Consider the following 24,145-nt stretch of genomic DNA (forward strand, 5'->3'; position numbering starts at 1 on the left):
AGTCGTCTTCAGGTCATTAAAAAATAAAGTTTATTTATTTTTTAATGACCTGAAGAAGACTCCAGGGTGCAGGAGTCGAAACGCACTGTCCTGTAATTTTTTATTACCTCAATAAAGCAGATATTTTTATATAACATCTATGAGAATCTCCATGCACGGGCGCCTGTTACATACTGGGATTTTCCTTGCTATCTATTGCTTTACCACGGATGGCTGAGGGCCTTTTTTGTGTGCCCAGTCGGCGGAGCTGCAGACCGTTCCCCTTGGATTTCTGTCAGATCCCCTTTCAATGATTCATTTTTGCCTCTGACTAGGTGAGTGCAATTATGTAAGTGTGCAATTTACACCTAGTTTCTACTGCACTTATCATGCGCTGTGTTGTTCCCTTTTTTTTCCCCTATCCTCAGGATTGTTTGGATTCACACACTGTTGAAAGTGGGATTCCAAGGTCTTTGGTGATGGTCTTATACCCTTTGGAAGTCTTGTGCTTGCTAATAATAGCAGTTCTGATGTCCTCAGACTGCTCTTTTGTCTTCACCATTGTGAAAAAGGAACAGGGCCTACCATGTGGCTTTTTAAAACACTGAAGTCATCATTCATTGGCTAATTCATGTCACATGGGCACTGACAATTAATCACAGATGATTCTCATTCATGTAATGTAAAGGGTGCCAATACCAGTGTCACAGCAAGCTTTAGGTTTTTCTATTTTTCCCTCCCATTTTTTTTGTTTTAAATTATTGTTTATCATTTGCTCTTTTGTATTTCACAAGAGTGCTCTATACACAAAAACTGTTTCACTTGATTAATTTTTTTCCAGGAGATATTCCACATATGTTACTTAAACTTCATGGGTGCCAGTAACAATGAGCAGGAGTGTAAAAAGCCATGAATAGTATATCACCCATATGTATAACACACAGCATCCTTACTGGCTATGACAAGAAGAAGGCAAACATTTGTGGACACTCATACTAATTCAATAATCAATAACAGTTATATATTTGGTAAATCATATTACTATTGCTATGTAGCTTTTTGGTATTTAGCTACTCCTTAATTCTTCCCAAAGCGTTGTGCTAATTCACTTCTCAGCTACTGTAGTCATTCTGTTTTACTGAGATTATTGAAGAAGCTCTACTTCCATCATTATTGTGTACTTGGATGTGATTTGGCAAGTCATCTTACAATTGCTATGTAATTTCTTAGTATTAACCCCTTTCTGCCATCGGACGTACTATTCCGTTCATGTGGGGGGGCCCTAATTCCCAAGGACGGAATAGTACGTCCAGCGCGATCGGCCGCGCTCATGGGGGGAGCGCGGCCGATCGCGGCCGGGTGTCAGCTGCCTGTCGCAGCTGACATCCGGCACTATGTGCCAGGAGCAGTCACGGATCGCTCCTGGCACATTAACCCCCGGCACACCGCGATCAAACATGATCGCGATGTGCCGGCGGTATAGGGAAGCTTCCCGCAGGGAGGGGGCTCCCTGCGGGCTTCCCTGAGCCCCCCCGCAGCAACGCGATGTGATCGCGTTGCTGCGAGGGTCTCCTCACCTCCTTCCTCACTGCAGGCCCCGGATCCAAGATGGCCACGGCATCCGGGTCCTGCAGGGAGGGAGGTGGCTTCACAGAGCCTGCTTAGAGCAGGCACTGTGAAGCCTGCAGTGCTGCAAGTCAGATCAGTGATCTGACAGAGTGCTGTGCACACTGTCAGATCACTGATCTGTGATGTCCTCACCTGGGACAAAGTAAAAAAGTAAAAAAAAACATTTCCACACGTGTAAAAAACAATTAAAAAAAAAAACCTAAATAATGAAAAAAAAAAAATTATTCCCATAAATTCATTTCTTTATCTAAATAAAAAAAAAAAAACAATAAAAGTACACATATTTAGTATCGGCGGGTCCATAACGACCCCACCTATAAAACTGGCCCACTAGTTAACCCCTTCAGTAAACACCATAAGGAAAAAAAAAAAAACGAGGCAAAAAACAACGCTTTATTATCATACTGCCGAACAAAAAGTGGAATAACACGCGATCAAAAAGACAGATATAAATAACCATGGTACCGCTGAAAGCGTGATCTTGTCCCGCAAAAAACGAGCCGCCATACAGTATCATCAGCAAAAAAATAAAAAAGTTATAGTCCTCAGAATAAAGCGATGCAAAAATAATTATTTTTTCTATAAAATAGTTTTTATCGTATAAAAGCGCCAAAACATAAAAAAATGATATAAATGAGGTATCGCTGTAATCGTGCTGACCCGAAGAATAAAACTGCTTTATCAATTTTACCAAACGCGGAAAGGTATAAACGCCTCCCCCAAAAGAAATTCATGAATAGCTGGTTTTTGGTCATTCTGCCTCACAAAAATCGGAATAAAAAGCGATCAAAATATGTCACATGCCCAAAAATGATACCAATAAAAATGTCAACTCGTCCCGCAAAAAACAAGACCTCACATGACCCTGTGGACTCAAGTATGGAAAAATTATAGCTCTCAAAATGTGGTAACACAAAAAATATTTTTTGCAATAAAAAGCGTCTTTTAGTGTGTGACGGCTGCCAATCATAAAAATCCGCTAAGAAACCCACTATAAAAGTAAATCAAACCCCCCTTCATCACCCCCTTAGTTAGGGAAAAATTAAAAAATTTAAAAAATGTATTTATTTCCATTCTCCCGTTAGGGTTAGGGCTAGGGTTAGGGTTAAGGCTAGGGTTAGGGCTAGGGTTAGGGTTAGTGTTATGAACAGGTGATTCACAACCACAATGGACCTAGTGGTTAAGAGCACACAAAGTGACCTGATAGTTACTAACATAGGACGAGCTCTGAGACGTGGGAACTCTGCTGACTGCAATCCCTAATCCTATCATACCACACTAAAGGTAGCCGTGGAGCGCTCCTGACCAGACCTAGGCGCCTCGGCACAGCCTGAGAAACTAGCTAGCCCTGAAGATAGAAAAATAAGCCTACCTTGCCTCAGAGAAATTCCCCAAAGGAAAAGGCAGCCCCCCACATATAATGACTGTGAGTTAAGATGAAAATACAAACACAGAGATGAAATAGATTTTAGCAAAGTGAGGCCCGACTTACTGAATAGACCGAGGATAGGAAAGATAGCTTTGCGGTCAGCACAAATACCTACAAACAACCACGCAGAGGGGGCAAAAAGACCCTCCGCACCGACTAACGGTACTGAGGTGCTCCCTCTGCGTCTCAGAGCTTCCAGCAAGCAAGAAAAACTAATATAGCAAGCTGGACAGAAAATATAGCAAACAAAAGTAACACAAGCAAAACTTAGCTTATGCAGGGCAGACAGGCCACAAGAACGATCCAGGAGAAAGAAAGACCAATGCTGGAACATTGACTGGAGGCCAGGAACAAAGAACTAGGTGGAGTTAAATAGAGCAGCACCTAACGACTTAACCTCATCACCTGAGGAAGGAAACTCAGAAGCCGCAGCCCCACTCACATCCACCAGAGGAAGCTCATAGACAGAACCAGCCGAAGTACCACTCATGACCACAGGAGGGAGCTTGACCACAGAATTCATAACAGGTTAGGGTTAGGGCTAGGGTTAAGGTTAGGGCTAGGGTTAGGGCTAGGGTTAGGGTTAGGGCTAGGGCTAGGGTTAGGGCTAGGGTTAGGGTTAGGGCTAGAGTTAGGGTTAGGGCTATGGTTAGGGCTAGGGTTAGGGTTTGGGCTAGGGTTAAGGCTACAGTTATGGTTGGGGCTAAAGTTAGGGTTAGGGTGTGGATTACGGTTGGGAATAGGGTTGGGATTAGGGTTAGGGGTGTGTCTGGGTTAGAGGTGTGGTTAGGGTTACCGTTGGGATTAGGGTTAGGGGTGTGTTTGGATTAAGGTTTCAGTTATAATTGGGGGGTTTCCACTGTTTAGGCACATCAGGGGCTCTCCAAACGTGACATGGCGTCCGATCTCAATTCCAGCCAATTCTGCGTTGAAAAATTAAAACAGTGCTCCTTCCCTTCCGAGCTCTCCCGTGTTTTATGGTCTGGTGATTAAGGAGCAACATGCGTCTAGCTCTGAGCAGGTGGCAACTATACTGACCGCAGTCCCTAAGCTCAACACAACACTAGAAGCAGCCGTGGAATGCTCCTAACACTGCCTATGCATCTCGTCACAGTCGGAGAACTAACTAACCCTAAAGATAGAAGCAAGAAACCTATCTTGCCTCAGAGAAATTTCCCAAAGGATAGATTAGCCCCCCACAAATAATGACTGTGAGAGGAGAAGGAAATGACATACGTAGTATGAAACAAGATTTAGCACAGGAGGCCACTTCTAGCTAGATAGGAAAAAGTACAGTACAGAGAGCTGTGCGGTCAGTAATAAAAACTAGAAAAAGTCCACCGCAGAGAAATGCAAAAATCTCCACACCTGACTAAAGGTGTGGAGGGCAAACTCTGCTGCCCAGAGCTTCCAGCCTAGCTGAATAGATCCATACTGATAAGCTGGACAAATGAACAAAACATAGAAAGTGGAAAACCACAAAACAAAAACAAGAGAACTGCAAAATAACAAGCAAGGACTTAGCTTTTGCTGAATTGGTCAGAGTGTCAGGAAAATCCTAAGAGCAAAGACTCCAGGCAGGAACAATGACAACTGGCATTGAATGAGGGAAAAGGCCAGACTAATATAGCCGAGCCAGAAAGACGATCAGTGAAAACAGCTGCTGAAGCTAAATCCAAGAAGCAGCCATACCACTCAAAACCACAGGAGGGAGCCCAAGAACGGAATTCACAACACCCGTGTGGACAAACAGGGATTTACCCCAACATATGGGGTATCAGCGTACTCAGGACAAATTGGACAACAACTTTTGGGGTCCAATTTCTCCTGTTACCCTTGGGAAAATACAAAACTGGGGGCTAAAAAATAATTTTTGTGGGAAAAAAAGGATTTTTTATTTTCACGACTCTGCGTTATAAACTGTAGTGAAACACTTGGGGGTTCAAAGTTCTCACAACATATCTAGACAAGTTCCTTGTGGGGTCTAGTTTCCAATATGGGGTCACTTGTGGGGGTTTCTACTGTTTAGGTACATTAGGGGCTCTGCAAACGCAATGTGACGCCTGCAGACCATTCCATCTAAGTCTGCATTCCAAATGGCGCTCCTTCCCTTCCGAGCCCTCCCATGCGCCCAAATGGTGGTTCCCCCCCACATATGGGGTATCAGCGTACTCAGGACAAATTGGACAACAACATTCGGGGTCAAATTTCTCCTGTTACCCTCAGGAAAATACAAAACTAGGGGCTAAAAAATAATTTTGGGGGGAAAATTTTTATTTTTTATTTTCATGGCTCTGCGTTAAAAACTGTAGTGAAACACTTGGGGGTTCAAAGTTCTCACAACACATCTAGATAAGTCCCTTGGGGGGTCTAGTTTCCAATATGGGGTCACTTGTGGGGGGTTTCTACGGTTTAGGTACATATGGGGCTCTGCAAATGCAATGTGACGCCTGCAGACCAATCCATCTAAGTCTGCATTCCAAATGATGCTCCTTCCCTTCCGAGCTCTGCCATGCGCTCAAACGGTGGTTCCCCCCCACATATCGGGTATCAGCGTACTCAGGACAAATTGGACAACAATATTTAGGGTCCAATTTCTCCTGTTACCCTTGGAAAAATACAAAACTGGGGGCTAAAAAATAATTTTTGTGTAAAAAAAAATATTTTTTATTTGCGTGGCTCTGCGTTATAAACTGTAGTGAAACAGTTGGGGGGGTCAAAGCTCTCACATCACATCTAGAGGAGTTCCTTATGGGGTCTACTTTCCAAAATGGTGTTACTTGTAAGGGTTTCTACTGTTTAGGTACATTAGGGGCTCTGCAAACACAATGTGACGCCTGCAGACCAATCCATCTAAGTCTGCATTTCAAATGGCGCTTGTTCCCTTCCGAGCCCTCCCATGTGCCCAAACGGTGGTTCCCCCCACATATGGGGTATCAGCGCACTCAGAACAAATTGAAAAACAACTTTTGGGGTCCAATTTCTCCTGTTACCCTCGGGAAAATACAAAACTGGGGGCTAAAAAACAATTTTTGTGGGGAAAAAAATTTGTTTTATTTTTACGGATCTGCATTATAAACTTCTGTGAAGCCCTTGGTGGGTCAAAGTGCTCACCACACATCTAGATAAGTTCCTTAGTGGGTCTACTTTCCAAAATGATGTCACTTGTTGGGGGTTTCAATGTTTAGGCACATCAGTGGCTTTCCAAACGCAACATGGCGTCCCATCTCAATTCCTGTCAATTTTGCATTGAAAGTCAAACGGCGCTCCTTCCCTTCCGAGCTCTCCCATGCGCCCAAACAGTGGTTTACCCCCACACATGGGGTATCAGCGTACTCAGGATAAATTGTACAACAACTTTTGGGGTCCAATTTCTTCTCTTACCCTTGGGAAAATAAAAAATTGGGGGCGAAAAGATAATTTTTGTGAAAAAAAAATTATTTTTTATTTTTACGGTTCTGCATTATAAACTTCTGTGAAGCACTTGGTGGGTCAAAGTGCTCACCACACCTCTAGATAAGTTCCTTAGGGGGTCTACTTTCCAAAATGGTGTCACTTGTGGGGGGTTTCAATGTTTAGGCACATCAGTGGCTCTCCAAACGCAACATGGCGTCCCATCTCAATTCCAGTCAATTTTGCATTGAAAAGTCAAATGGCGCTCCTTCGCTTCCGAGCTCTGTCATGCGCCCAAACAGTGGTTTACCCCCACATGTGGGGTATCGGCGTACTCAGGACAAATTGTACAACAAAGTTTGGGGTCCATTTTCTCCTGTTACCCTTGGTAAAATAAAACAAATTGGAGCTGAAGTAAATTTTTTGTGAAAAAAAGTTAAATGTTCATTTTTATTTAAACATTCCAAAAATTCCTGTGAAACACCTGAAGGGTTAATAAACTTCTTGAATGTGGTTTTGAGCACCTTGAGGGGTGCAGATTTTAGAATGGTGTCACACTTGGGTATTTTCTATCATATAGACCCCTCAAAATGATTTCAAATGAGATGTGGTCCCTAAAAAAAATGGTGTTGTAAAAATGAGAAATTGCTGGTCAACTTTTAACCCTTATAACTCCCTAACAAAAAAAAATTTTGGTTACAAAATTGTGCTGATGTAAAGTAGACATGTGGGAAATGTTACTTATTAAGTATTTTGTGTGACATATCTCTGTGATTTAATTGCATAAAGATTCAAAGTTGGAAAATTGCAAAATTTTCAAAATGTTCGCCAAATTTCTGTTTTTTTCACAAATAAATGCAGGTAATATCAAAGAAATTTTACCACTATCATGAAGTACAATATGTCTTGAGAAAACAGTGTCAGAATCACCGGGATCTGCTGAAGCGTTCCAGAGTTATAACCTCATAAAGGGACAGTGGTCAGAATTGTAAAAATTGGCCCGGTCCATAACGTGCAAACCACCCTTGGGGGTAAAGGGGTTAAGTCACTTGCTAATCCATCCTCATTCTCTTTTTTAAGCCCATAAAGCATAGTTTGACATTCTTGAAAGGCCATTACACAGCAGTTATCTAAATCTCTACAGTCAGTGTAGTGCAAAGGTAACTGACTGGCCATAAATCTTACTGAAATGAGGTGTCCGTTCAAATAGAGACCTCCCTTTTGATCAATATAGATGGCAAACGAATAATTAGCACCAAGTGACTTTATGAAGAAAATCAATAATGTCATATGATGAGGAGAATCTCTGCTGTGACATTGTTTAATGAACGCTTAGGAGACCATAAACTTTGACTCCCAAATCCTCATTGTCTCTGCATCCCGATAATGAAATGTGTGTGAGGACAATGTTAGTTGGACAGAAACTACAAGAATTAACATTCTGCAGCCTGTGTAATACATAACTATATTACCACTACAGATGTTTCATACATTGATGTTTGCATATCACATATACTCTACTAACGTGTTGCAGCCAGTGGTATGAAGGTATTCTCCATTACCATCATTGCACCGAGCAGAATATACAACAGCCAAGAGACTATGATACTGTAGTACATGCAGTCTTTGCTGAGGGCATGAAGTCCAGGAAGAAGCAGACTTGTATGGCTGATGATGCAAAACAGAGCCTTCCTATTTTGGGATGATACCATTAATGGGGATTTGGTTATCATGGACTGAGGCTTTAATTTTCACAATGTTACAGTATCTCAGACCAGTAATAACAGATATGAGCTAACAGTATGTGCTTCTACTAATAAGATGGATGTAGTCCATAACAAAGTAGCTTTCTAACTTTGTACCAAACCTGGGAACACACACTTTGTGTCATCTGTGTCTGTGCTGTACATTCCATGGATAGCTGAATAAATGTATTGCAATCATGCTGCATTGCTCTAATCAATAGTTTATTCATGAATATTATGAGCATACTTGAATATAGTACATTCTTGTGGTGAGATTGATGAGTTTTCTCTTTTTATACTCCTGAAAAAAACAGGATCGTTCAATTGGGTTCCAGGGTTCAAATCCCACCAAAGGCAACATCTGCAAGGAGTTTGTATGTTCTCTCCGTGTTTGCGTGGTTTTCCTCCAAGTTGTCTGGTTTCCTCCCACACTACAAAGACATACTGATATGGAATCTAGATTGTGAGCCCCATCGGGGACAGTGATGATAATGTGTTTAAAGAGCTGTGGAATTATTGGCACTATATAAGTGAGTAAAATACATATATGAATAAATACATTGTTTTCAGAATAGCAGTTCTATGCTGAGTATTAAGAAATGGGTGGTGGTTGGGTGATATTAATACCTTACTGTTACGTGTTACGGAACCACTCAGCACCCAGAATATGTTGTGCAGTTATATGTATGTATAATAGGTTCCATGTGAGATGCATGTCCCTAATGCATCAGCCCACAGGCTGCGCCCCTGGGCAAAGGGATCATGATATTCCCCTTTTGTCCGCCCCCCCACAGTAAGTATCAGCAGGCTCCGGCCACCTGCGGCTATTGTAATGTATGTCTGGCCTGCCCTCTGTATCTGTGTTATATATTCTGTGTCCTGTGAGTAAAGTGTTGTCAGACTGGAAATATGTTGAGAAGCAGTGATCTTTTATATGCTCCCAGGTAACCAAGGAATTCCAGCCAGCGTCCTTCATTCAGACTCCAGCCAAAGCAGAGTGGACCTCCGGAAAAACAGATTGGTAGACCCCGTTACACTGGTGCGACTGACGCTGAAGTGCCCGGCCAAGGGTATGTCATGAGAGATTCGTAGTAACTCCTGCCTATACTTCTTGGGAACTACCAGCTGTCGTTTTATAGTGGGGCTCGTCCCTGTGTGGTGCTGCTCTGTGATCCGGTAGAGGAGTCCCTGCTTCCATACAAACTGTTCCCCTTCCAGTACCCCTCTCCCCTCCTGTGCCTTCCCACGATATCCCCTCAATGAAGGATCCTCAAGTAACTCCCTCTTAAATTCATCTGGGGTGGCCCAAGAAATGTGACTGGCTATGGGAATACGAATGCCGATATTTACTGTGGGAATTACAAAGGTGGGGGGCGGACAAAAGAGGAATATTGTGTCCCGTCTGCCCAGGGGCACAGCCTGTGGGCTGATGCATTAGGGACATGCATCTCACATGGAACCTATTAGACATACATATAACTGCGCAACATATTCTGGGTGCTGAGTGGTTCCGTTACACGTAACACTTACCTAATGTGGTAAGAAGATGAAAACTCATTTAAATGATGGTTTGCTTTGGCATTACATTCCGTATTTGACATCATTAGTTACTGTGCTCTAAATTTTATCTTAATTACGCTTTATCAAATCATCTCATGGTCACAATTCTATAAACTATTTTCATGTAAGATGAAATGAGTCACATTGGAGTTCTGGCTCCCAGTCCTCTGTGCAATAATGATTGGTTATTTGGTCTGCTTGTGGCGCTTCCCTTCTCAGAAGCTCAGTGAACTATAGTCCAAAACAAACATGGCAAAACAATAATTTCAGTCTATGAATATCTACTGTGACAGCTTGAATTCCAGGACTCAAAGCTTAAAGGGGTTGTCCCACAAATAAAAGTTCATTACTTTTCACTAGATCTTGGAATAATAATAATAAAATGTTCCTGTGCTGAGATAATCTTATAAATGTGTCCCTGCTGTGTACTGTATAATGGCTGTATCTGACAGTGCAGGAACATGGTCTGATCATACCACAGCTCCTGGGCAGGGGAGGAAGCAAAAGAGAGGATACAGACAGGACAGCATGGGTTCGGAAATAATGATTTTTTTTTTTAAGTGAAATATTGTTTAAAAACCGGCAGTACATTCTTTAGCTCAGAAAAAGAATTAGCTGTGAAACCTTGCTGTAATGTCTGTATCCTCTCTGTTGCCCCCTCCCCTATCCAGGAGCTGTGTTATGATCTGACCATGTTCCTGCACGGTCAGACACAACCATTACACAGTACAAAGCAGGGACACATTTATAAGATTATCTCAGTACAGGAACATTTTTTAAAAACACATCCAATTGTGGAAATTATCCTTCCAAAATCTAAAATTGATTAAAATGAACTTTTGTTTGTAGGAAAACCCCTTTAATCTACAGTGATGACATAAGTTACACAAATAAACTATGCAGCAAGTGCACCTGTTCTACCGTTCAGAGGACTCATGTAAGTCCATGTCAAACACTCATTAAGTAGAGCAACGTGAAACTTACATGTCCATCCAATACTTGCCAGATCGCAAACTGCTTTTTCCAAGGGGTTAAGTCTCCACGTGCATGACTTTTTTACCCACTCCTGGTTTTTGCTTACTAATACTGAGTTAAAAACTCAATGAATATGCAACGTGTGCATGTGGCCTAAATGCTGGCTTCCAAAATAGAATTGTAATGACAGCCACAAAGGTCTTCAGTTCCACCTGCGGCTGTTAGACACACATGGTGGCTTCTCCACGGCCACTGCCCTGGATTGACAGGTCTCTTCCTACATGCGCATATAGGCAGAGAACTGTCAGTCAATGGTGGTGAGCAGGCAGAAGCTGCTGGGAACCGCCTATCCAACTAGTCTGATGTGTGGCTTGGCCCCCGCTGGCTATTAAATGTATGTTATTCTGCAGCACTTCAGAGTCAAACATACCTGGCTGTGTTCATACACAAAGTTCCTAGTACATGCTGCCCATGGATTTGGTAGCATGCGTCAGGTTCTCTTTAACCTTGCACAGGCCATTACTGCTCACAAGAAACTTGCTGGACAACAATGATGTCCACTACTTACAGAAAGGATCACTATAGTAGAAATAGCCATCAGGATCTTGAGTAAAAGTGTTCAAATAAATGACCATTCATTTGAAAATGTGTACTGTTAAAAAATATGCTGAAGTAGATGAGACCCAAAGATAAACCATTTTCCTTTTGACCCAGAAACGGATGCAATTCTGTCCGGCAGTATATACATTGTGAAAAGTGACGTCTAACCGTGCTTCGCTAACCAGCCTTACCTATAGACTGTGGTCGGTGGGGAGCTATAGGTGTCGTAGATTAATCGAACATGCCCTTGATACAGTTCCAAAGCTAAGGGATCATTGTCACCCTTATAAAGTAAAATACCGTTGTCTTTATCTGTAGCAACCTGCAAAGAGACAATCAATGATATTAATATCCTTATATAAGCTCTCATGTAGAATGAACATGTCTATGAATATCCCACAACAATCTCAAAAATGAATGAAAGCCTAATTCTGGGTTTTTTATGTTCCACCATTTAGCATAATCCAGTTTGTGTTACCACAAGCAGTGTTGGCAGGCACAGTTCAAACACGTCTAAGATGTTGCTGGAACTTGCCTGTTTTTTTTTCACATCCGAAATATAAAGCAAAAAAATGTCTGAGCTGTGGAAGGAGCACACAATGGGACAGACTATAGGGTGATGAAGGATGAAGTGGGAAATATGGCAATTGCAAAAGGGAGTGTAAGCAGAGAACATACTCCAAAGTATATCCATATGTCGAACACCAGTTCACCAACCATGTTCTAGCCAAAAGTACACAGACGGCCAAATATTCTCATTGTGGGGACCGGCTTTTGTGAGTCTGTCTTGTAACCTCCACTGCCTGCTTCATATTGCGCAGCCAAGCTCAAAGTGACAAGTTCAAGAGGACAAATGAGCTGTTTGTGATGATGTGTTTTGGCTCTCTGTGGTTCAGCTTCTTAGTGTTGTGCTCCTTACTGCTCTAGTACATGAGAATTCATGGATTTCTTCATTTTACATTTATTGTGGAGGTGTTCTAACTAAATGTAGAACTGTACATGCAAAATAAAAGTGGCTGCAGAGAGGAGTAAAGCATTTTTTAATTTTTTTTTTAATTTCACCTCTCTGTTGCGGAGAAATTAGCAAAGTATCTGGTGCTTAATGAGCTAATGTTAGTTAATTTCAATTAAATCCAAGTGGGTGTTATTATATATCAACTCAAACAGGTAAAAGTACATGTGGCACCCCAGAGTCCGGTTGCCACGGTGACATTGCCTCACTCTGAAGGGTGATGTCATGTCTGGAAGCAGGAACAGGTCCCCATGCCAGGTAATACACAGCATGCATCACAATTCCTGCTCTAGACCAGAAAGGGGAGCTCTAGACCTGACTTCAGGGGAGCTTCTCTCTCTGGTCGGGAGGAGGAGTCAGTTTTAGGCTGTTGGGAAGTTAGTCTGAGGAGAGGAGAGAGAGGAGCGGAGACACGGGCTCTGGGGAATTGCAGCTGCTTCAGGGCTGACCCTGGAGCAGAGCGCTGACAAGAAGGATGCCAGAGTCCTTGGCTATGCCGTTGCTGTATGCCCCGACAGCTGAATCTGGAGGGCAGGGGATTGCAAACTCCCTGGCCACACCAAACACCAGGGGGCACCACAGTAGACCGTGATAGGCTGGCTCTGTCTGCCATACAGGTCGAAGCCAACATGCAGTAGAGGGCCGCAGCTAGCTACAGGCAGCAAGGGCCTGAAAATAGAGTGCAGCAGGAAGGCCTCCAAACTCACCTGGCAAGGTGGACCCCCTGAATGCTTCCAGGATAGCCGGACTCCTGCTGTCATATGTAACTGGTACCCTGGACTGCATGTTCATCTACCAAGAAGTAAAGGTAAAGAAAACCGCACTTTTTTGCGTCCCTTGCTTATTCTCTGCACCCCAACGTTCACCACCACCTGAACCGACTGTTATATCTGCCCTGGGGCCCCACTCTACCCGTAGGGAGCTGTACCACCTTTGCTGCGTCACCCTCGGCCCCAGTGGACCTGAACCGCAGCGTCGGCCATCCCTTGCCGAACACCACAGGTGGCGTCACAAATCAATCCCATATAACTTTTCCCTTTGCATTTTTATTGCACACCCAGGGCCACGGAGTTAGGTCACGGCCCCGTGACTTCCCCAAAGAACTGTCCAACTCGGTTCCGAGTACCCCACAGCCCTGGTGGGCGTCGCAAACGCACCGCAATGAAAACACACACCCACTTGGAATAACTAAAGTTAACTCATGAGGTGCCAAATACTTTGCTTACTAATTTATCTGTAATGGTGAAGCTAAAAAAAAATTAAATAAAAAAAAATAAATATTTTTTTCTACTTTGCTGCCACTATTACATTGTGTCACTTGAAGACAGCGCTCCTTAGGAAGTTTCATAAATAAGTTGTTTATATCTCCATTTAATGGCAGTAGCATTTTTTCGATCGGCATGGTCTTTTTCAAGCTAACAAATACCCCATATACAGACACATATACACCCAGATGAAAGAATTAACCAATCACAATTGTGACACACACACATATTGCAAAATGTACAAACCCATTTTACACTCCTTGAAAAAGTCACTTAAGCGAAACGTACGTTGGAGTCGGAGTCCTTGAGGGTCACAGATCATCTCCACACTGGTACTAGTATTGCTCCAGAGTTTTATGCACTTGTTTTTGTCTAGATTAGACTATTTATTATGGATGCATATGCACTTTATTGAGATGGATGGCCTATTTTTTCTGTCATCTATCTTTTGCACTTTGGTGGGTCATATATTTTTTAAGTATATATTTTTCTAGTATTCTTTTATATTATATGGATCTGGTCTCCTCATTCAGTATATCCTGTGTAATATGGTGTAGTATTATTGGTTGTTTTCTTCTTTTTTTGTATTTTTTATTTATTTTTTTCTGCAATAAAATTATATTTTTATACTCTTCTGTGATCATTGCTTTATGTTCACTTTGATATTGGTTTTATAGTTTACTTTTAGTTATGATTTTAATTTTTTAGCAAATAAGAGAAAGCTTAACACTTCAGCATTTAAAGACATTTTGTACAACTCTATGCTTCTAAATTTCCTATAAAGCTTTGTTCCCACTATGAGCCATTTCCTCATGCATTAAATAAAATAGATTATTTGTAGTTTTTGAAAATAAGCAGCATAAAAAACTCATCATGAGGACCTGCCAAACAGTTTTTGGAAGACTGTTTCCTGTTCCAGGAGGACTGTGCCCCATTGCACAAAGTAAGGCCCATAAAGGCATGGTTGCATTATTTATTGTAGATTATAAACTTTGGCACTGAAAAATGATCCCGACAAGCATGCAGTAATAACTGGGGGTGTAGGGAGACAAATGTTGGAAGAATTAATTGGGGGGTGAACCAACATGTGTCACAGAGATACAGGTGCTTCTCACTAAATTAGGATATCATCAAAAAGTTAATTTATTTCAGTTCTTCAATACAAAAAGTGAAACCCATATATTATATAGAGTCATTAGAAATAGTGATCTATTTCAAGTGTTTATTTCTGTTAATGTTGATTGATCATACCATACACACATAGATATTTAGGTTAGACTTATAAACATGCTTATACAATTAGCGTAAGCAAATAAAGATTATTTAAAGGTAAGCTGTCACTAGCATCAAACCCCTAAATCGTTTATATGAGCATTCAGGTCATTAGGATTTGAATAAAGTGATACTTTGATATCTGGGATCTCTTATTCCTGAGAAATCTAAGTTTTTCTTATATGTAAATGAGCTGTTCTAGGTTCTGGGCCTGAAATTGATCTGTATGAGAATCTGCCTGCAGAGCTTATTTTAAAGGAAGTTACCGGTGTGACATTTGCTGCAGCTCTCATAGCTCTGCTGTACTGCAACAATATCACAACCCTGGGAACCTGTGAGAGGAACATGTAGATGTGTCAGTTATAATCACCCATAGCTCTACAGTGAGATCAGGAGAGCAGAGAGCGACCATTACACATCACACTGGTAACTCCCCTTTTATTTAAGATAAGCCCTGGAGGAAGATTCTCATGTAGATCAGTGTCTGGCCCATATCCTGGAACAGCTCATTTACACATGAGAAAAACGTGTATTTCTTGGAAAAAAGGATTACAGATATCAAAGTATAATTTGATTCATCTTACTATGAATATACAAGTCCACATAGATGGCGTAGGAGAGTTGATCCGACTGACAGATTCTATTTAACTCTTTATCCCCTTTCCTATCGGACTCCCCCTGTTTGGTGTGGGTTCCGTAACTAAACCCGCACCCTTCCGGGCACATGACAGCTGATATATACAGCTGACATGTTCCCGCAACAGCCCCAGGTGGAACCGTGATTCACCCGCAGCTGTTAAGTAGCTAAATGCCACTGTCAATCTCTGACAGCGACACTTAACTCGAGCTTTCCGGAAGCGCGCCAGAAATCCCACCCATCGGTGACCCCATTCCCGTGATCGCGGGTCACGGATGTGTTGGCATGACAACCAGAGGTCTCCAGCAGACCTCTATGGTTGTCATAGCTGGATTGCTATGAGTGCTGCCCGGTGGTTGGCACTCATAGCAAGTAAGCTTTTCTGGCTACATACAGGCCACATTAAAGTGCGCAAAAGATAAGCCCTCACCTAATCCAAGATAACAAAAAATGGAGACACTATTTGGAATTTTTTTCACCACCTAAATAAAAAAGAACCTAGATATGTTTGGTGTATGTGAACTCGTAATGACCTGGGGAATCATAATGGCAGGTCAGTTTTATCATTCAGTGAACTTGGTTAAAAAAAAAAAAAAACAACTGTGGGATTGCACTTTTCTTGCAATTTCAGTGCACTTGGAATATTTTTCCAGTTTTCCAGTACATGATACATTAAAACCAATGTTTACCCTGGTTACCGTTGTAAATGTAAAAAAACAAACACTACATACTTACATTCCGGTGTTTGGTCATGTCCCTCGCCTTCAGCTTCCCGCACTGACTGAGCGCCGGCCGTAAAGTACAGCGGTGACGTCACCGCTGTGCTTTACGGCTGGCCGGCCTTCACCAGTCAGTGCAGGAAGCTGAAGGCGAGGGACGTGACCAGACACTGGGAATGTAAGTATGTAGTGTTTGTTTTTTACATTTACAATGGTAACCAGGGTAAACATCGGGTTACTAAGCGCGGCCCTGCGCTTAGTAACCCGATATTTACCCTGGTTACCAGTGAAGACATCGCTGAATCGGCATCACACACGCCGATTCAGCGATGTCTGCAGGGAGTCCAGCGACAAAATAAAGTGCTGGACTTTCCCCAGCGACCAACGATCTCCCAGCAGGGGCCTGATCGTTGGTCGCTGTCACACATAACGATTTCGTTAACGATATCGTTATGTATGACGGTACCTTAAATGTTTCATTGTAAGACCTTATTAGTGGAAATCATGTATCACAATCTTTTTACCCAAATAGTAGCCAACTATTTCATGCATAATGGATCAACACCCCTGGCAGTCGGGACTAGTAACATTTTTTTAAATAATTACAGCTATAGTACGCTACTATTGCCCTTGCTGTGAAACAAAACCCTTTTTAGAGGATTGTAATGTGTCTAGTTTCAATGGTAGTAGAATTACTTTTCTTTGTTTCTTAACGTATGGAGGGCTGAAGACAGCAAATTATGTACAAAATACTGCAGTTATTATTACAAATATAAATATTAGCTTAACCGTAAACATATTAAAACATAAATGTAGGTATCAGAAGCATAATGGACAATCATCAATTAAAGGGTTAAAAAATAAAATAAAAAAATCTACGTAACTGGTTATACTGTATATGTACAGGAAAGTAGATCACCTTCAGAAATATAAGAAACAAACAGCTGAAGAAAAACAGACGGCAACATTTTGTAATATGCTCAGTACTCTAAAGGCCTATTCAGCTTTCTGCCTTGATCCAACACACATTTCAAAACGCTAATTTCACATACAAAAAAATCTCTAATTCTTCTACATTAAAGTACAGCTGAGTATGTCCACACCAGCATGTGTAAAATCTGCTATTACAAGGCCAACATTGTAGGTGAGACTTTATTAAGTCACTTCCACGTGTTCTCACTTCCACGTGTTATGGAAAAATTATGCAGTGAAAAATTGCCCTGCTGTGCATTTTACTGCAACATTTACCCTTTTAGTTAAAATCTGCAACAAATACACAGCGGTTCTTCAACTAAATCTGCAGCATTTTATCCCTGTGTAGAAAATCAGCAGTGGATCAGTCCCCTGTGGACATACACTAAGAATACCTAACCATTAACTCCTTCACCACCTTGCGATTTTTCATTTTTTACTTTTTGCTCCCCTTCTTACCCAGACATAACTTTTTTATTTTTCTGTCAGTGCAGTAACATCAGTGCTTGTTTTTGTGGAATGAGTTGTATCTTTGAATGACAAAATTGATTTTACCATATAGTGTGCTGTTAATCAGTAAAAAAATTCCAAGTAAAATTCTAAAAAAAGAGCAATTCCACATTTGTTTTATTTTTTATTTACCACGTTTACTAAATGTTACAGCTGACCTGCCATTATCATTTGCATTCAGGTCATTAATAGTATAAAAAGAAAGGTATTATATAACAACATCACAACATCACGCAAAAATACTCAAAGCAAAATCAAAATAATTGCGTTTATGTCGGATACATAGTAAACCAAGTCGTTAAAAAAACAACAAACTGGGGATGTGAGAAAAACAAAAAAACGACCATAACTGGTAGTATACATAAAATTACTTTTTATTAGGAACATATAAACAGTAAAAAACAGACAATGATGAGACAGAAGTGGACATACGGTGCGAAATACCGCACTAAACTGTCACCATTCAAAAAACATGCCAACTGTGTGACCCAGGTCCCCAAGTAACAGATGTATATATAGGGGGATAAAGCAAACAAGAAAAGGGTACTACTATGGCAAGCAAGCAACTGTAGTAGCGTCCAGGGTGCCTACGGGGACCAAACATAGTGGCCTAAAGGCTATATACAAGTATTCCCCACTGGGTTCTAACTGAACGGCCCCAGCCCAAATACGGGCAGAAAACGCCCCAGAACGCACACTAACAATCAAACATACGGGTGCACCACACCAATGTGCACCATCCTCATGCTGCTGCCAACAGAGGCCGAAGATCATACACGACCATAAAACCCACAAAGTCACAGACAGCACTCGCTGTACAAAGCAATATTACCTCTGGTAGAGCACCCTCAGTTGCAACCTGGTCACAGTCAGCACGTCACCCGACGCGCGTTTCGGAGAGCCAACTCCTTCGTCAGGGGGGCGTGTCGGAATACACAGGAAACAGGGTTTTAAATAACCGGCCTGAGATATCAGCGGCGGCGCCAACCGGAAATGACGCAGGCGTCACTAAGGCAACCCGCGACTCACAGGCGGCGGCGGCGTCATGCAGGAGCGCTGCCATAGTCATGGCAACCGCTCAGGCATCAAGACGCCACAAGCCGCCCGGAGTAGCAGGGCCGAGCGCGCCTGCGTACAAGCAGTGCCGGCGGTGGTATCAACAGTCCCACACAACTAATAACTAATAGTATGCAGATACCAAATCTGTATAGGTGACGTGACAGGAGCATCGGTGGGCATGTCTTGTGATGCACTTCAACTCGGCGTGTGTTAAATGCCGCCGTCAGTGATTGACAGTGGGATTTAATTGTTAACAGCCAGGGGTGGATTGCAGATTCACCCGTAGCTGTTAGAGGCACAGATCAGATCAGCTAGTATGTGAAGGGAAAGATTAGGGCTCAAAACCGGAACCCAAATCAAATGCAGGGACACAACCTTGGACATACCTATACTGTACATTCAAGGTCATGAAGGGGTTAATGATTCAATTATGATAAACTGTTATATGTGTTGTACAAAACAATTCTTTTAAATTGTGCTTTATTACTGATAAATGCTGAGATTGTAATACAATATATGGACAAAAGTATTGAAATACATCCCTTCATCACTGAGTTCAGATTTTTCATTTACTCTTATTCAATAGGTTTATAAAAATCAGCCCCTAGCCATGCAGCCTGCATTTATAGGTTCAATCTAAGGAGCTTAAAGAGAACCTGACAGGTGATTCATGTTGCCTAATTCGTGGTCAGCATGTAACAGACATATGAATACAGTCAGGCATGATTGACTCTGAAATGCTGCACCAGGGACTGAGCTGTGCTGTAGACTAGTTGGACAGGCAGGCTGGTCCCCGCACATACACTACTCACGTTATGGATATTTGGCTCCTGTCAAGATCACACCTCACCACCTGCACGCTTGACTCGCTCCCATCCCACCTCATCCCTAACCTTTCCACGGTCTTCATCCCAACCCTAACGCACCTCTTCAACCTCTCAGTCACAACCGGTGTCTTCCCCTCATCCTTCAAGCATGCCAAGATCACACCCATCCTCAAAAATCCCTCCCTTGACCCATCCTCTGTGTCTAGCTATCGCCCGATATCTTTTCTCTCTTATGCCTCCAAATTGCTGGAGCAACACGTCCATCTTGAACTGTCCTCCCACTTCTCCTCCTTCTCCCTCTTTGATCGGTTACAATCAGGCTTCCGTTCCCATCACTCAACTGAAACTGCCCTAACTAAAGTCACCAATGACCTACTAACTGGCAGGAGCAAGCGACACTACTCTGTCCTCCTTCTCCTGGACCTGTCTTCTGCCTTTGACACTGTGGACCACTCCCTTTTGCTACAAATCCTCTCATCTCTTGGCATCACAGACTTGGCCCTTTCCTGGATCTCGTCATATCTGACAGACCGAACATTCAGTGTCTCCCTCCCCCACACCACCTCCTCACTTCGCCCCTTGTCAGTCGGTGTACCTCAATGCTCTGTTCTAGGACCCCTACTCTTCTCCATCTACACTTTCGGCCTGGGACAGCTCATAGAATCCCACAGTTTGCAGTACCATCTCTACGCTGATGACACGCAGATCTACCTATCCGGACCTGACCTCACCTCCTTACTTACCAAAATCCCGCACTGTCTGTCTGCTATTTCAGCCTTCTTTTCTGCTCGCTTTCTACAACTAAACATGGACGAAACAGAATTCATCATCTTTCCCCCATCTCACTCTACCCCTTCACCAGACCTATTCATCAATGTCAATGGCTGCTCACTTTCCCCAGTCCCACACGCCCGGTGCCTCGGGGTGATCCTCGACTCTGCCCTCTCTTTCAAGCCACATATCCAAGCCCTTGCCTCCTCCTGTCATCTCAAACTCAAAAATATTTCCCGGATCTGGGCTTTCCTTGACCGCAACACTGCAAAAACGCTAGTGCATGCCCTTATCATCTCCCGCCTCGACTACTGCAACCTCCTACTCTCTGGACTCCCCTCTGGCACCACTCCAATCCATCCTACACTCTGCTGCCCAACTAATCTCCCTGTCTCCCCGCTATTTCCCAGCCTCTCCCCTCTGTCAAGCCCTTCACTGGCTTCCTATCGCCCAGAGACTCCAGTTCAAAACTCTCACACTGACATACAAAGCCATCCACAACCTGTCTCCTCCATACATCTGTGACATGGTCTCCCGGTACCTACCTACACGCAACCTCTGATCCTCTCAAGACCGCCTTCTCTACTCCCCTCTCATCTCTTCTTCACACAACCACATCCAAGACTTCTCCCGTGCTTCCCCCATACTCTGGAACTCTCTACCCCAACACATCAGACTCTCGCCTACCATAGAAACCTTCAAAATGAACCTGAAGACTCACCTCTTCCGACAAGCCTACAGCCTGCAGTGATCCTGAAGTTACTGAACCGCCGCACAACCTGCCCTACCCTCTCCTAGTGTTTCATCACCCATACCCTGCAGACTGTGAGCCCTCACGGGCAGGGTCCTCCCTCCTTATGTACCCGTGTGCCTTGTTATCTGCTGCTCATGTTTAATGCATTTGTCTATATTTGCCCCGTATTCACATTTAAAGCGCCATGGAATAAATGGCGCTATAAAAATGTATAATAATAATAATTTGAGCGAAATTTCAGACTGAATCTGAAATACACTTTAACCTTTTCAGGAAAACGGAAAACTTAATGTGACAATTTTGGAGATGTCAAGGAGAGCGCTATGCATATGCCTTTGAAGGTACTAGCGTTATAGTGTGAGCAAGTGTGTCTAGCTAATACAGAACTGTCCTACACTATGTGGATGGTACAGTGATAAGCCCATACTACTAGAATAACATCATTAATCCAGTCATTGTACCTTTTCATGAACAACATAGGACTAATTTCATCCTCATGGACGACAATGCTCCAGCTCATCGAAGTTGCATCATTAAGGAATGGATGCTGTAGACTGGAGTACCTCAAATGGAGCGGCCTGCATTTTCTCTACACCTGAATCCCATAGAAAAACTGTGGGATCAGCTGAGTTGCCGTGTAGAGGCCATGAGATACGGCCTTCCCAAAACCCTGTCTGATGACAAATGCACACTTAGCAGGATGCAGCAGGCCTCCACTGATAAAGGCTAGGAGCGGCACAGGTGCAAACTACTTGATAAAAACAGCCACCCTAACCAAACATTGCAGGGTTTGGCTGCCTAGCAGAAAAAATGCACATTGATATAACTCACATAGGACACCAGTCACACTGATAGGTGTGGTGCACAGTGTCTGGTATGCAACCTATTAATGACGCCCCTTGTATTAACAGGCGGGCTGCCCAGCACTATAGTATGCAGAACACAGTGACAGACGCCCCAGAAAAACCTAGCCAACATAAAGAGGCCTGGCCACATCCTGCAAAAAAGGATATGATATAGTGCAAAAAAATGCATGCATATGATAAACACATGTGAGTTTTATCAATGTGCATTTTTTCTGCTAGGCAGCCAACCCCTGCAATGTTTGGTTGGGGTGGCTGTTTTTATCAAGTAGTCTGCACCTGTGCCGCGCCTAGCCTTTATCAGTGGAGGCCTGCTGCATCCTGCTATGTGTGCATTTGTCATCAGACAGGGTTTTGGGAAGGCCGTATCTCATGGTATGTATTTTTTCTGAGTTTTTCTATGTTAGCTGTTTTTTAATATTAGTGGTAGGATCCGCAATATTATGGGGACCCTTGACGTTGGGTTGCGGGCTTACTTTATTTTGGCCAAAATATTAAACCAATACCCCATATAGTGTATGTGTTTATCATATGCATGCATTTTTTTGCACTATATCATATCCTTTTTTGCAAGATGTGGTCAGGCCTCTTTATGTTGGCTAGGTTTTTCTGGGGCGTCTGTCACTGTGTGCTGCATACTATAGTGCTGGGCAGCCCGCCTGTTAATACAAGGGGCGTCATTAATAGGTTGCATACAGACACTGTGCACCACACCTATCAGTGTGACTGGCGTCCTATGTGAGTTTTATCAATGTGCATTTTTTCTGCTAGGCAGCCAACCCCTGCAATGTTTGGTTGGGGTGGCTGTTTTTATCAAGTAGTCTGCACCTGTTCCGCTCCTAGCCTTTATCAGTGGAGGCCTGATGCATCCTGCTATGTGTGCATTTGTCATCAGACAGGGTTTTGGGAAAGCCGTATATCATGGTATATATTTTTTCTGTGTTTTTTGTATGTTAGTTGCCGTGTAGAAGCTCGTAACTCTGTACTTCAGAACCTCAATGACCTGAGGGTTGCCCTTCAAGAAAAGTAAGAAAAGTAGGATGCCATGTCTCAGCAGACAATAACTAGACTTGTGAACAACATGAGACGTCTTTGTCAAAATGTAATTGAAGCTCAAGTCCACATGAAAAGTTATTGAGACATTGACATTTTGTGTTGGGGTATATCCAGCACTGTTGTTGGCTTTTGTTTCAATAAATTGTTTGAGATGATAAAATATCACTGTATTGTGAACTTTTTATTTCTTCTATAAATTTTGCCCCAAAACCAAATGCCCCTAACTTTTTGTAGGAGTGTATGTGCATGTAGGCAGAGACCTGTCAATCCATGGCAGTGCGCAAGAAGAATCCAACGAGGGACCCACCGGTCTGAACAGTCTACAGAACGGCTTGGTCCATGGTGGGTATTAAAGTTTGTTTTATCTAAAATGTTGCAGTGTTTCAGAGTCTAGCATACTTGGCTGAAATAATACTGCTAGTGCCTGACAAATGCTGCCCCTGGATCAGGTAACATATATCAGCTGGCTGGTTTCCTTTAATGAATTTGAGTAAAGTATTGTAATAGGATTCCATCATTGCAACGAATTCATAATCAACTGAGTAGTATTAGGCTATGTGCACACGTTGCGGATTTCTGTGCTGATTTTTCCGCTCAGTTTTTGAAAAATCCACAGGTAAAACCTACTGCGTTTTACCTGCTGATTACCCGCGGATTTCCAGCGTTTTTTTGTGCAGATTTCACCTGCGTTTTAACACCTGCTTATTCCTATTGTGGAGCAGGTGTTAAACGCTGCGGAATCCGCACAAAGAATTGACATGCTGTGGAAAATAAACCACAGCGTTTCCATGAGGAATTTTCCACACCATGTGCACTGCAGATTCTGTTTTCCATAGGTTTACATGGTACTGTAACCCGGATGGAAAACTGCTGCCAATCTGAAGTGCACAAAACTGTGACGGACTGCGCTTTTATGCTCGCCAAAAAAGACAGACACCACCTGATGATAGGGCAGACCACATCCACAATGTTCCCATTGCCTTATTTTAAGAAGTGAGTAGACAACTTTATTCTTTAGGTCAATGCAATTATAGATTTAAGAGATTTATATAGTTTTTTTCCGATTGGCTGCTTTCACACATAAAAATACGTTTTTTTTAAAAAGCTATTTTTTATCA

At 42.6% G+C, this 24,145-nt stretch overlaps 1 protein-coding gene across 2 annotated transcripts in view; it reads right to left on the minus strand.

Moving 5' to 3' along the window:
• Nucleotides 1-24,145, minus strand: part of SLIT3 (slit guidance ligand 3) — a 1,020,157-nt gene that overhangs the window by 42,899 nt on the left and 953,113 nt on the right. For both annotated transcript variants that reach the window (XM_069763866.1, XM_069763867.1), the window contains one exon: nt 11,502-11,632. In XM_069763866.1, the coding sequence (XP_069619967.1) occupies nt 11,502-11,632 (131 nt within the window). The remainder of the gene's footprint in view (nt 1-11,501; nt 11,633-24,145) is intronic.

This window comes from Ranitomeya imitator, chromosome 4, assembly GCF_032444005.1.
Source record: "Ranitomeya imitator isolate aRanImi1 chromosome 4, aRanImi1.pri, whole genome shotgun sequence".
In the NCBI taxonomy this organism is placed as follows: domain Eukaryota; kingdom Metazoa; phylum Chordata; class Amphibia; order Anura; family Dendrobatidae; genus Ranitomeya; species Ranitomeya imitator.